We start from the raw sequence: 14,251 nt of genomic DNA on the forward strand, positions 1-14,251 counted from the left end.
AGGGTTGGCTGCCAGAAAAAATTTCTACTTGCCTGTCCACAAAGGGACTGTCATACCAATTGCTTAAGGAAGCCAAGTCTCCCTGTCTTCCAAAACCCCCATGGGGCCATGTTTTATTATTATTGGTGGTTCTTAGCACATCCTGTCCCACACTGTAGTTGGTTAGATACGTGGCTGATAGCTAACTTCAAGTCGTTCACCTTTATAACACCTAGCACTCAGCCCACTGCTGTCCATGTAGGAGGCACTCGAACGGGTAAAACATAAACCAATTCAAGTAAATGTTCTTCCAACTGTATCTGACTCCCCTCCAAAAACAAACTTGTGACTAGAAGAGGCACAGACCATTGCCACATTCCTGCCAACATGACTGATTAAAATGCCCTTATGATTGGCTTGGTCACAGTTTCCAGCAGGTGCTGAGGCTTTTGCTAGTTAAGCCAGCTTTCATTGGATTTTGTTTTCTGTGTGTTTTCACCAAAAAATAAAGATATTTCTCTAACAGTAGGGACAGAATACATGAAATAGGACTACTTCTTAATAATGCTAGTCAATCAATAAGGAAAATAAGTGATCAGTAACACAAAACATCTGACTGTAGGTCTTCCAAGAAAGGAAAAAGGACTAACAAACAAGAATATAGTGCTTTACCATTTACAAATCTTTCACATACATTCCATTTGACCCTCACAACAACCCTGTGAGGTAGGCAGCACAGATATTATTCCCATTTAACAGATGAGGAAAGTGAATCTCAGAGCAATTAACTGATGTGCCCAAGGTTCTACAATTAGTAAATAATTTGTATTCATATCAGTCTTTGGCCTAAAAATTCAGCACCCCACCTCCCCTCATACTTGCCTACCTACTTCACAGGGATAATGAAGATAAAATGAATTCAAGGCTAGAAAAATACTTTGAGGGGAAAAAAGCACTATATAATTATACCCGCAAACTATAATTTTCCACGATATATGGCTCATTCCCCTTCTTGTCCCAGCTTGTGCGTGAACCCAGAATTTTATATTGCCTCTGTTCTGTGTTCAGCTAAGCAACAAGTAAGGCAGGGGAACAGTGTGATTCTCTTTAAAGTTATATAAATTACAATCAGGATAACTGCTATTATAGCAAGTTGAAAAACAACACAGAAAGGCCAATGTGCAACTGGGACCCACGGAAGCACACAGGAAAGCAAGGCAACATTATCAGATAGGGCATGATTGCATAGAAGGAAACGTGGTGTCAGAGTTCACACTGGCACACACACAGTTATCTAAGGCAAAGTGGTGGCAAAGAAGAGTCATTTGTTCCGCATTATATAAACAAGAGCAGAAGATTCATGAGACCCCATGCAACAGTATCTTATGTCACACAGATCTCTCCAGCTGCCTACAGAGAATATAAACAACACTGTCATCTTCATTTTAAAGAATGACTGTACCTGTGTTCATATCCTGAACTAAACCAAGGAATAGCTCCATGCTAAACTTCCTCGGCTAAAATACAACCAGTACCATCATTCCTAGTCAGACTAATAAACAGAATGTCTTTTAAGGTAATGAATTAGATGGCTGTGTTTAGATTTTTTTTCAGGATTCCCTTTTGATTCTCCTGCTTTTAAGACCCAAAGAAAGTTATATTGAGTTTTTATTGGTGATTCTAAGTATATGTGTTTATAACAGTTAAAGTGTGATAGGTGAATTTAACATATTAAAAGAGTGCTATAGCATCTGTTCGGAAAAGATTATATACTATACAAACTATTCAAGTCATACAAAACCATTTTTCAGTGTCTTTTCAACTGAGAAGAATCCTATTCAGCACGCTTCTCCTCCTGAGGTGGTTCATACTGAGCAAGCTATGGGGCAAAGACAGAGGAGTTTAGGTGAATTTGATTCTAAATTGGGTAAAAAACTTAATAGTAACAAAATGCGTTAACTATTATATTCAATTTAATTACTGAATCAGTAAGTTTATATTAAAATCCTATGCTTTCTAAACCACTCAGTGATTTTAATATTTAATATAATCAAACCTAGTGAAAGTTCTTTTTAAATAAACCTTTAAAATTACTGGGAAACTAAAACTTAATTCCCATTCATGACTGCACTACACAAATACTTGATATGCAATAATCTATATCTTCCCAAAGATGTTGTGGCTTATAGTAAGGTACTTTCTTCCTCTCCACCGTAAGTTTACTGAACTTTCTCCTAAAAAGCAGAAAAAAAGAATTATGTGACATATATTAATCTAGCCAGTCAATGAGGAGCAGCTAACGCTTTTGACTTAAAAGGTGCCAAAAAGTTGTGTGGCATCTACGCACTGTGGGATCTCAGATAATTTCAGACACTGAATTTTCTGTTATGCCGAGCTGGGGTCTGCTGCAACACTGCGCTAAGATTTGAGTTCTTCCAGTTAGCTGTCAGATTTGAGAAGCTAATTAGACTTCACTGTGCATTAGTTTCCTCACCTACAAAATGGTCTGTGCACCTGTGTCACTTATCTCACAAAGCTGAGAAGATAAAACACATCATGAGAAATGCCTAGAGTCAAGTGAAATGCATTATGTGATTCAGATGTGGTAAAACCTCAAAGACTTAAGAGCTGACTAGTTTGAACTTTATGAAAATTCTCACGGGAGCTTAAACAAAGAAAAAACTTCAGCACTAGACAAAATTAAGGGCAAGCAAATGTAGCGAGGTTAAGTGCAAACAAGTTTACAGAGTTAACACATTACAGGGCCACCACGTGACTACGCAGATTGTGCACTGCACAATCTAAGGGGTTCCATTAGCAAAGCAGTGGCCCTGTATTGACCTATTAAGTCAACTACCTAAGACTCTAAGAAATCTCCATTTACTTATAAGCCACTAATCATTAACCAATATTTTCACCTTTTTGTTGATGAAGGTTCCCAAGAACCTCTTCTTGACCACACTTTGCTCATCCTATTTACAGTCTGCTCGTGGTTTTCTAGACAGGGCATCAGCTTGGCCTTGCAGTTAACTGAGATTGATATTCACCCGCCTCCCTCCCCTACTGTCCATTTTAGTGAGGTTTTGGTCATATAATCATTAAAGGTGACATTATTTTTAATATGAATTTTTTCAAAAATTTTACCTTTGTTTTCAGTTTTTTATTTTCTTCTACAATAGCTTCATATTTCTCTTTCATTTCTGCCAATTCTAGGCGAAGCAGCTCTATTTCTGGATTTTCTGGGGTAGCAGCTCCTAAGTGATGCTTTAAAAAACTAATATAAAAGTTAAGAATTTACTTGAGCTCAATGAAACTAATGAAATAGCCTTCTGAAATAATTCTCTGATGAGAGTTACCCCACCCTACCACAAATATTTACCCAGAGATCAAAATCCAAATACTCAAAGTAATTTTTTCAATAATCAAAAGTATTTTAAAGGTTAATATCTATGTGAAAAAATACGAGTTCAAAAAAATAAAGGCCTTTTTCTGACTTGAAAAATGAAAAGGATACTCCAAAGCACTATTAGGTTTCTCTGGTTCTTCATATAAGGCTACCAAAACTGCAAATCAAAAAGCAGAAACAAACAACAATTAAAGTCTTAAATTAAAATGGCTTAAATTATATTCCATACCCCAGTAAATATTGAGTGTCTATTATACACCACGCACATTGCTAGGACTGTCCATACCACGGTGAGCAAGACAGACAAGGTTGCTGCTCTCAATGAATTTACAGTCTAGTGCAAAAGATAAACAAGGAACTAGACAAAAAAAAGACTATCAAGCAGCAATATAGGGTAATGGGTTATAGGAGCACATTGGAAGAACACCTAACTCAGCCCAGGGCACCAGGGAAGGCGTCCCCAAGAAAGAGAAATAAGACCTGAGACCTAGGCAATGGTTTCAGATAAAAAGGGAAGGCCAGGGGCAAAAGAACAACATATTGAGGAACTGAAAATTCAAGTGTGTCTAGATGGAGTTGTGAAAAGGGGGGCAGGAAAGGAAGCTGGAAAGGTGGTTAGGGAGGAGACTAGAGGATCCTGCAAGTTCAGTCGGGCCTTGGTCCTAAGAACAAAATGGCATGTAATTAAACAGTTATAAGCAGGGGAGTGACAGGATCACTCTTGACTCCTGTGTGGAAGACTGACACGTGGGACAAGGGTTTAAGGGCAGGAAGAGCAATTAAGAGGCTGATATGGTAATCCAGTTTAAAGAGGGTGACCTGGGAATTCCCTGGCGGTCCAGTGGTTAGGACTCTGCGCGTCCACTGCAGGAGGCACGGGCTCAATCCCTGGTCGGGGAACTAAGATCCCACATGCCTCGTGGCGCAGCCAAAAAAAAAAAAAAGGGAGAGAGTGACCTGCACTAGAGTGATAGAGGGATGAAAACAAGGTAGATACGTTTGAGATAAACTCTGCAGAGAATCAACAGGGCTATGGTTAACTGTTGGAAGGAAGAAGCTCTGAATTCAAAATGTTCTTCAAGAATGAAGTTTCACACACAACATGCTAAACAACCACCAACCAAAAACTTTACCAGTAATCAACATGCTCAAATCCATATTAAAATATATACTTTAGTGGTTTCATATCCAATAGTTCATGTCAGCACTACCTTTTCCATCTTATTATTGAACACATTCCTTCTAGGATATACGACTCAAGTAAAAATCTCTCTAAACCAGTGGTTAATTTTTTTTGTGCACGGAACTCCTTGAAAACTCTGATCAAAGACAAAAAACTGTATCTACACACAAAAAAATGTGCATATCTAGACCCCAGTTTAAGTACACCTCATAAACCAACTTACATGCTTCCCTTTTATTTTTTTAGAGTTGTAATAACCCTTCAAATATAGACAGTATTAAAAAAATCAAATGGGCAACTAATACTAACAACTTACGTTAAGTTCTGATACTCTTCTAAACGTACTTACAGCACTGTTTTTTGAGAAATTGGCATATTTACACATCACTACCCTCTCCTCTCCTTCCCTCTTCTTTCAGTGTTACAGTACACTTTAATTCCTCTACTTACTACCTTTTTCTTGAAACTATGTACTCAAGCTTCTGTTTCTTCTTCCATTGATTTCCACTGATCTCTACCAAATTCTAACTTTATAAGACATGAATACTCTTACCCTTTCTTCCCTTCTTCCCCTACCCTTTCTTTTAGCTTCTAAATTTCTGTCAGTGGTAGTTACAAGGTTGATAATTACAGAACATAATGTAAATGTCAAGTTTCCTGTGCTTTTCTATAGATGAAATATACTTCCTTTTAAACAGACAAGAAATCTACACCCAGTGTTTCCCTTTTTGCCTTAGCAGCCGGGATTTTTAGAGGTTGATACAGTGCTCAAAATAACTAAAATGCCTCTTCTTCCAAATGACTTATCTTTATCTTTAGCTATCCCTATAGCGTTTTAATGTTAGCGTTTTAATGTGGAAATAAGCTGGATAAAAATTATAAGTTAAATCTGTGTAAAGTACACAAAATCAAACTTTAAATAGATCATATCAGTAGATACTCTGTTGTCTGATGTTACTTAGGAGACTGGAAATCTGTGAAAGTTGAGGGGGAATACCAGTAGATGTCAGTAAGGGAAAAGAAGCCTCTAGTGGTTTCCAGTCTCTCATGAAGGAAAATCCATGTATGGCCACAAGGCTGAATATCTTCATTTACCTCCCACTATCGTCACTTCTCTGTCCTTAACAGTGTATGTTTCATTCACTCCATCCAGCCACTCTGGCCTCCTTACACTTCCTGAAACTCAACATCACACTTCATTCAGCTCTCTGCTCAAATGTTCTTAAGAGAGGCCTTGCCTCACCACCCTATATAAAATGGCACACCCATCCTCCTTATCCCCTTACTTCGCTATGTTTTTTTCATAACACTTACCACTGGTTGACACTATGGTTTATCTGTCTCCCCCAGCTAGGATATAAGTTCATTTAGAGCAGGGACTTTTGTTTTCCCCCACTGTTGTATCCCGGTGCCTAGAAAAGACACCTGAATAAAATGGTTAAATAAATGAAAGAAGTGCGCTTGTGGAGTTTTTTGAGGTGGAGGAGGTCGATGAAATTCCAAGAGTCCGTGATACCTCCCCAGATGACAGCACAAGTGCTTTCACGTAGTCCCTTAAATGTTTACTGAAACTTATTTGCAAAGAGATAGGAAACTGGTACCTGAACCTAAGGTAGCAACTCAAAATTACCAGCCCATGCTTGGGAATTAAAAGCCCTGCATTCTGCTAAGACCCAGAGTTGTTATTCTCCCAGAATTTTCTCCTAACTTTTGCTTCTGGCCAAAGAACGGTTTCCAAATTATTTCCCAGATACTTACTGTACTTCTCATGTGGACCCAGATCATCATCCCTGCCAACTCCTCTGTTCTGCACCCTTGAAAGTTCCAGCCAGTGAGTTGAGTGATACCTAACAGGCATTCGCCTTACTGCTTAGCTAATGAAATAAGCAGTACCCACACTACTTCTTGGAACCCCCCAGTTTCAAGCACCTTATTCATCTACTTAGATCTTAAACCCCAGAGTAAGAGATACAGTGTAACAGCTTCCATTTTAAAAAGTGAAAACAATATAACCGTTTTGATGTGCCCTCAAGCTCTTTAAACTGTGATTCTACTTTAATTGTGAAATCTGCACAAAGTAGGAATTGATATAGACTACGAAACGGGGTTCGGTTGAAAAGCCACAGCCAAACCGCTACTTCAGGGATTAGGTTCACTTAGCTACTTTATAGCCCGCTTTCAAACCTGGTCATTTCCCCACTTGCCCTTTGTTCGAAGGAAAATGTTTCTGTACAGGATTTTGAGGGCTCCGAAAAAAGTGTCAGGAGGGAGGAGTTGGGCTCTCAAGGTCTTTAGCAAACATGCTCACTGCGGCTGCTCAAGGCAAAGCAACGGAAGTTGGAGGGACTTCGCAACAGCTGCAAGAGTTTCACTCCCTGCGGCGAGAGCGGTAGCGAGAGCGAGGCTACCTGACTCCGGCGGCGGCCGGCAGCCAGGCGTGAGCCGGTCCCCGCTGAACCCCGAGGCCCACCTCGCTGGACCCGGTACGGGTCCCACCTGTTCCCCTCCTGCCCCACGCCACGGCCCGTCTGGGGCGCAGCGCCGAGGAGCACGACGAGGTCACGAGGAACCCTCTCCTGGCCCATGCTCACCCTTGGTCAGCGTGTCCAGCACCCCCGACTTCTCCAAGTACCTCCGGAACTGCTCGCGCTTCGAGTCGGCGGCCTGAGGAGACACGGCGGGTCAGTGGCCGAAGCCCGGGAGCCGGAGCAGGAAGAAGGCGCTGGGAGTCCGGCAACGCCGCCTCCGCCTCGCCACCTCAAGCCCCCCAGATGTGCGCGCGCGCCCCCACTCCCACCCGAGCCGACCAGCGGCTGGCTACCGCCCGCACGCCCCCAGCCGCGCCGCGCCCCCCTCACTTTGTAATGGGCCATAGTGACAGCGGCAGCGGCGTAGCTGGCGCCGGAGACCGTGGCGGGCGGACTCGGAGCAGCACTGCTCATGCGCGGAAGGGCGCGTGCGCCTGCGCACTTGCGAACCACGGTCCGGGACCGCCGGGGTGCGGCCCGTTTTCATGGCGACCAGGACGCTCTGAATGCCCCACAGTGAGCTGAGCCAAAGGAGGCTGCGTACGCCCGCCCCTCTGTCTAGCAAAGCAGCACTTCTCCTTCCTCTTCCGGTTCTCGCAGAGATTCGGTTACTTAGTAGGAGGCTGGGTTTTGGTAACTCCGGACAAGTGTCCAGGTGGGACCGAAGATGGGCGTGGCGCCAGGGGGCGGGGCCTACTGAGCCCTGAAGCACTAGAACTCATTCCAGAGACTGGGGTCTCTTGACACCGGGAGTGGGCGGACCTGTCTCAACTAGGACCTCAGAAGCTCTGGCAGCGTGTGTGTGCTGGCTTGTCGACTCCCATCTTGAAAAAGGGCGCACTAACGAGGGCAACCCTTGGATTTCCAATGGCTGGAGGACTGCTTAGAATCGTCTGTTTGGGCTCCAGCTCTTATATTTGGAGTCTCCTTGTTTTGTGGCCAACTTGATGTGGGCCTCCGGAGGGTGAGCAGTAATGTGCTAATAATAGCTAGAACTTTTGAGCGCTTACTGTGTGCCTGGCAGTGCATTAAACACATATGTTTCTTATTTTAATTCTCACACCGTCCCTGTAAGGTACGTACTGTTAGTAAACTGTCAAGGATAGATAACCAGTGAGTAGTAGAGCCAAGACTCCGATCCTGGCACTAAATCACGATGCTAACTATAAACTGGTGAAAGAAAGCGACCAATCTTTTTAGGATTTTATTTACCTAGATAGCAACATTATGATTATCTTCAAGACAGATCAGGTTGCAGTCTATAAAGAAACTGCGTTAAGTCCCAGGGGCAAAGTTTAATCAGTGTCCAGAAGTAAAAGATTAATAACCAAAAGAGGGAATTACATAGATTAAGAACAATCTCTGAAGGCTGTGCTCCCTTCAAGGAAAAACCTGGTTCCATTTAGCTTCGATTCTGACATGTGATTTTCCCAAAATTAGTGTTATTCTGAAGGGAGCCTGTAGAAAAGTAGTCCTGACTTGGTAACTCTATGTCTTTGAACTTGAAACTACTCCTTCCCAATTCAGAATTAGAGCCATTTTCCCTTTTTTAGATGGGTTTGCAGTTGTCTGTCTGAATAGCTGGTCTGTAGAGCTGCCCTATCTGTTTTTTCTGTGCTCGACCATCATTAAGCTACTTCTTTGATAATGTAATACACAGAATGTCTAAAAGCCAACAGCTGTTCAGATCTGAAGGTCTGTGGGAGCCCGCCTACCAATGAGATTGTTTGTCAGCGACACTAAATGATTTGGAGGACAAGCAGTAGGGTTACTGCAGGTTCTGACCAACTCGGATTCAAAGGACAACCCTCCCAAAGAATCAGGAGTGTCTGGAATGTCAAGTGGATGGAAGTCTCCCTGTGAAGGAGGAAGGGTTCTGATTGTGCTCTCTCTGAGCTGGCCCTTGAGGTTACCTTTAGGAGGTAATGCCTGGTTTTCATTTTCTGCAGAGGGACCCCAGGCAGCACGAAGCCATTTCGGTTTCCAGGTGTAGTTAGCTGGCAGAGAGAAAGCTGTTTGGGGTGACTGCCCCGTGTGGTTGTTCAGATCTATAGCATCACCTGGAATAGAACAGTGACCTTTAGAGTAGTGGTTCCTTTTGCTGTCTTTGCCATCAGTTTCTCTTTTTCCCCTCAACTGGTTACCATTAACTTCTTTTCCAGATATTTTGTGAGTGTCTTCTTTATTACTTGAGTTGATGTTTTGAAGATGACCACAGGTAGTACTAAGCATGCACATCTCAGAAAGTAGCATTTCCTGTTCATCCAAAATGCCTTTGTCATCATTTCCACTGTGATTATCAGGATCTGTCTGAAATGCAGGTGGATTTAAACCAGGATATGCTGCTGTGTGTGTTTGCTTTTCCACTAACAGACTGTAATCAGGTGCAAAAGAGAATCGTTTCAGTGAATTTGCAGATGTGTTTTGATATTTGGCAAGGTTTTGTTTTGACTTGGTGGTACAAAATTCATTATGTTCATCCTTCAATTTATATTGTCCCCAAAGCCCTCTTTTAATCTTTTTAAAACCTAGATGGAATATTTCTAGAACATTTAAGAAAAGTGAAACAGTAGCTATGGATTGCATAAATAATAGGAATATTGTCTTTTCTGTGGGTCTTGAGACAAAACAATCAATTATATTTGGACACGGGTGGCCGTGGCATTTAAATAGAGGGTCTAAATGAAATCCATATAAAAGATACTGTCCAGTCATGAACCCAACTTCAACCACAGAGCGAGTGAAAATGTGTATCACATAAGTGCAAAGCAAGGTTCCTCTGAGTGGAGCTTTATTTAGTTTCCTTTGCTCAAGCTGACGCAGTTCTTGCTCCAATCTCCTCCGATCCCCAGGCATTTCAAGCTCTGCCTCCTCCAGTTCACCCCTCAATTGAGCTTTCTTCATCTGCCTCTCCTTCTCCAGAACTCTCAGTTGGTACAAAGCATGGCCCATGTAGACCAGGGATGGTGAAGACACAAATATCACCTGCAAAACCCAGTATCTAATGAGGGAGATAGGAAAGGCCTGATCATAGCATACATTTCTGCAGCCGGGTTGTTCTGTATTACAGATGAAGTCAGACTGCTCATCATTCCAGACATCTTCAGCAGCTACACCCAGAACAAGCATTCGAAATATGAACAGGACGGTGAGCCACATCTTTCCAATCATGGTGGAGTGGACGTGAACTTCCTCCAGAAAGCCTCCAAGGAAATTCCAGTCCCCCATGTTTATTTAGTCAGCCATCTTAGCTCTGAACCCCATCAAATAGGAGGCAGATAAATTCTTCCATTCTGAAGGGTGTGCTATTTCTTAAGGCAAACCTATGGCCAAAATATGAACAAAGCATCACTCGTTCAGCATGCTGGTTGCTCTACTTTTTTCCCTAGAAAGTTGTAATAATCTGTTACCAAGAATATGTTTAAGATGTCAGGAATATAAAATCATTTATGTTTAGACCTTACAATGCAATGAGAAAAAAAAAGATACCTGGAGGAGGGGTGTATATATTCCCTCCTATGAAGAACAGAATTATAGGAATTCCTGTAAGAAAAGAGTCTCCTTACTCAGCTGAAGTTTGTTGTTTTATTTTTTTTAACTGAGAACTTTTGGAGAGGTTCCTAAAACTACTGACTTGATCTTACAAACCTATTAAGATTATTTTATATAAAAACTATAACCAAAGTCAATGATTTTAAAATCTCATTTATGCACAAAGGAAAAGGCATGTTTCATTTCATAATCCAGTAAGATACAGCATTTAAAGAAACCAAAAGAAACAAATCTGGCTCTCGCTATAAGAATGTAGATTAGTTTTTTAATCCACATTTAAATGTCTAAATTCTAGTTTCTTTCTGGCAGTTTTTGAGCATTTTCAGAAATCATTTCAGTAATATATTTATGAATATTTATGAAATTATTACTAACTTTGCTGTGAAAATTTTCCAAAAATTCTCAACTATTTTGTACTACCAGGTTGTTATTAGATATTGCTTGAAATAAATTGATCATTGGTATGGTGGTAGTATTATAGAAATTTTCATTATAACAGTATTTGACCTTTTTAAGACATGTAGCTTGCTTTGTGGAGGGAGCAGTGGGGCGAGTTATAATATAGATGCTTGGATTATGAGCCAGTAGGTTCCATATTAGAGTTGATACCCTAGGATATCTAAGAGAAAATATATCCCAAAGGAAAGAAAAAAAGAGTGAATGTTTTCATTCACTTTCATTTAACATATAAATGTATGTCCTATATCCCTTATAGAAAGGGAAATGTTACACAATCAAACAACATACTGGGATATTATAGCTACAAGATATGTTCATCACAAAAATCCTATGAGGTAGGTATGTTGTTCCCCCATTTTACAGATCAGGAAACTGAGGCACACCTTAAATTACCCAAGATCACACAGCTAGAACTGGTATTCAAACTCAATCACTGTGGCTCTAAAGTCAGCTCGTAACTGTTTTACTAAACTGTTATTTTTCCTCTCTAAGCACACTTGAAATTTTCATGAAAGAGATATTAAGAAATCATCTCTTTTCTCTTACAAGTTTAATTATTTAAATTAGGTATGTCAAATAGTGAAAGTTTTGACTTTTTAAATAACAGGTTCTAGAGTCTTTAGTTCCTTTTTGAAAGCTTTATATAGTTCAAAAGACTTGCAGAAGCATCAAACTTCTAAAATTGTGTTGTATTCCTGAGATAGAGAAAATTTCTATTTGACTTTATTATGTTAATAGTACTATACTCTTTGACCCAACAATCCAAAGCATTTTAAAGTGTAAGCAAAGATATTATTCTTGTTGTTTATAATAATCATAACTTGAAAATATCCAAAATAATTATCAATACAAGAAAGACTGTTTTGTACATATAAACAATAGTACATCCACAGTGTGGTACTATGCAACCAATAAAAATAATAAATATATACTAATATAAAAAGACATTGATATATCGTTTCAGTAACATTCACATTATAAAATATAGAATAATATGGCCCCATTATTGTAAGTTTATTTATATGTAGAGATGCATCCAATAAAGCCTAGGATATTCATCAAAATATTAACTATGATTATCTCTGGGTAGTGTGATTACAATTGACTTAATTTTTTATAATTATATATATTTTAATTTTTTCTTTTACCATGAGCACTTTACTGTTAAAATCACGAGAAGAAATTAAAGTTTTTTTTTTTTCCTTAAAGGACAAGTGCATGGTATTTCCTGAAAGAAGAAGTACTATTATTTAGCTTCAAATCTTAGGTCCTAAAGCTTTCATAGCAAATGACACAAATACTAATATACACAGATACAGTACTATAGAGTTCAAAAGAAAAGAAAAAATTTCAAATGACTCTTAATTAGCTAAGACAGAGAGATTAACACAGACCTTTCTCAGTTTAGGTAAATCTGAAGCAGATCATGCTTAAAAGTTATACCACAGCCATCTTCAGCTTAATCTCTGAATGTGTCCCTTTGCAGATGTAGAGCAGATTCAGTTTGGTTCAGTGCAGTGAGTGAGTCTGGCATCAGCTAAAATCCATCTCCCTGTCTCCATTCCTGCTTCTAAAACAGCGCTACCCAATGGAACTTTTTTTTTTAAATCCGGTGGAACTTTTTGCAGCAATGTTGGAATAGACTCCATCTGCACTGTCCAATAAGATGGCCACTAGAAACACATAGCTATTGAGCACTTGCAACGTGGCTTGTGTAACAGAGGCACTGAGTTTTTAATTTTATTTAATTTTAATTAAATGTAAATAGCTACATGTGCCTAGTGGCTACCTTATTGGGCAGCACACATAAAGAATATTTCCAACATTTCTAATACTACAGCACAGTTTAGGAGACTAAAATTATGAGCCCCAAATTAAGCTGAATAAATGGCTCCTCTATAATTCAGAGATGTCACATTTAAAACACCAGATGTTTGTGTGCTTTTTTAATGGTAACTTTACGCCCCGGGGAACCCAGAAAGACATCACTGTTTTTGGTAATGTGAACGATGTTTCTAGTACCAAAATAATCTAACTAGATAATAACTTCTTAGTCATCAGTCTTAATAATCAATGGGTCATGTCCGATTTCATAGTTAGATGAATCCTGTTTCTCTGTCTAGTTTTCTATTATTAACAATTACATTGCACTTTAGGTCATTAAAGATCTCTCTTCAGAGCTAGTGACCTAGTGGGTTGGCGATGGCAGATAAATATTTCTTCCCTGGGCTTCTTTGCCAACTATAGCTAATTTTCAAATTAAATGCAACCCTTTCATCAGGAAAATATATATATATATTCATATTTGTATATTATGTATTATATAAATTATATATTATGTGTAATATATAAATTATAAATTATTAGTAAACTTAAAAAACACTAAGCTTCATTAGTAGTCAGAGAAATACAAATTAAAATAAAGTATTATTTTTTAACTATCAAAATGTAAATTTTTTCAAGATTTATAATACCTGCTTTTGGCAAAAGTATGAGGAACCTGTTACTCTCATATGCTATCAGTAAGAATATAAATGGATACAGCTGTTTAAAAGGTAATTCAGAGTCTTCCCTGGTGGCGCAGTGGTTAAGAATCCGCCTACCAATGCAGAGAACATGGGTTCCAGCCCTGGTCCGGGAAGATGCCACGTGCCGCAGAGCAACTAAGCCCGTGCACCACAACTACTGAGCCTGCGCTCTAGAGCCTGCGAGCCACAACTACTGAGCCCGCGAGCCACAACTACTGAGCCCGCGTGCCACAACTACTGAAGCCCGCACGCCTAGAGCCCGTGCTCCGCGACAAGAGAAGCCACCGCAGTGAGAATCCCGCACACCGCAATGAAGAGTAGTCCCCGCTCGCCACAACTAGAGAAAGCCCCAGCAACAAAGACCCAACTGAGCCAAAAATTAATTAATTAATTAATTATTTTTTAAAAAGGTAATTTAGGGAATTCCCTGGTGGTCCAGTGGTTAGGACTTGGAGCTTTCACTGCCATGGCCCGTGTTCAATCCTTGGTCGGGGAACTAAGATCCCACAAGCCATGAGGCACGGCCAAAAAACAAAAAGGTAGTTTAAATCTATCAAAATAAACATAGCATTTCTGCTTCTGGATGCTTGAAATATCCATTCATTCATTCATTCTC

At 40.0% G+C, this 14,251-nt stretch overlaps 2 protein-coding genes and 1 long non-coding RNA gene across 3 annotated transcripts in view; 1 reads left to right on the top strand and 2 right to left on the bottom strand.

Moving 5' to 3' along the window:
• Positions 1-14,251, top strand: part of LOC132363746 (uncharacterized) — a 32,498-nt gene that overhangs the window by 2,327 nt on the left and 15,920 nt on the right. The gene's annotated exons all lie outside the window — the stretch shown is intronic.
• Positions 626-7,597, bottom strand: MYCBP (MYC binding protein). Its single transcript, XM_059919434.1, has 5 exons — positions 7,427-7,597; positions 7,160-7,232; positions 3,494-3,542; positions 3,124-3,253; positions 626-1,858 (listed from the first exon to the last, which is right to left on the bottom strand). The coding sequence occupies exons 1-5, from the start codon at positions 7,508-7,510 to the stop codon at positions 1,814-1,816; spliced, it is 381 nt and encodes a 126-aa protein (XP_059775417.1). The 5' UTR covers positions 7,511-7,597; the 3' UTR covers positions 626-1,813.
• GJA9 (gap junction protein alpha 9) lies at positions 8,780-10,392 on the bottom strand. The gene has a single exon (XM_059919406.1). It carries the CDS (start codon positions 10,322-10,324, stop codon positions 8,780-8,782), a length of 1,545 nt encoding a protein of 514 aa, XP_059775389.1. The 5' UTR covers positions 10,325-10,392.

Source organism: Balaenoptera ricei, chromosome 1 (assembly GCF_028023285.1).
Source record: "Balaenoptera ricei isolate mBalRic1 chromosome 1, mBalRic1.hap2, whole genome shotgun sequence".
Lineage (NCBI taxonomy): Eukaryota > Metazoa > Chordata > Mammalia > Artiodactyla > Balaenopteridae > Balaenoptera > Balaenoptera ricei.

Coding starts and splice junctions, on each gene's coding strand:
- MYCBP (XM_059919434.1), bottom strand. CDS start 7,510: ATGAGCAGTGCTGCTCCGAGTCCGCCCGCCACGGTCTCCGGCGCCAGC. Junction 3,543..7,159: donor GCTGGACACGCTGACCAAGG/GTGAGCATGGGC, acceptor TTTGATTTGCAG/TTTTGGTAGCCTTATATGAA. Junction 3,254..3,493: donor AAACCTAATAGTGCTTTGGA/GTATCCTTTTCA, acceptor CTTTTATATTAG/TTTTTTAAAGCATCACTTAG.
- GJA9 (XM_059919406.1), bottom strand. CDS start 10,324: ATGGGGGACTGGAATTTCCTTGGAGGCTTTCTGGAGGAAGTTCACGTC.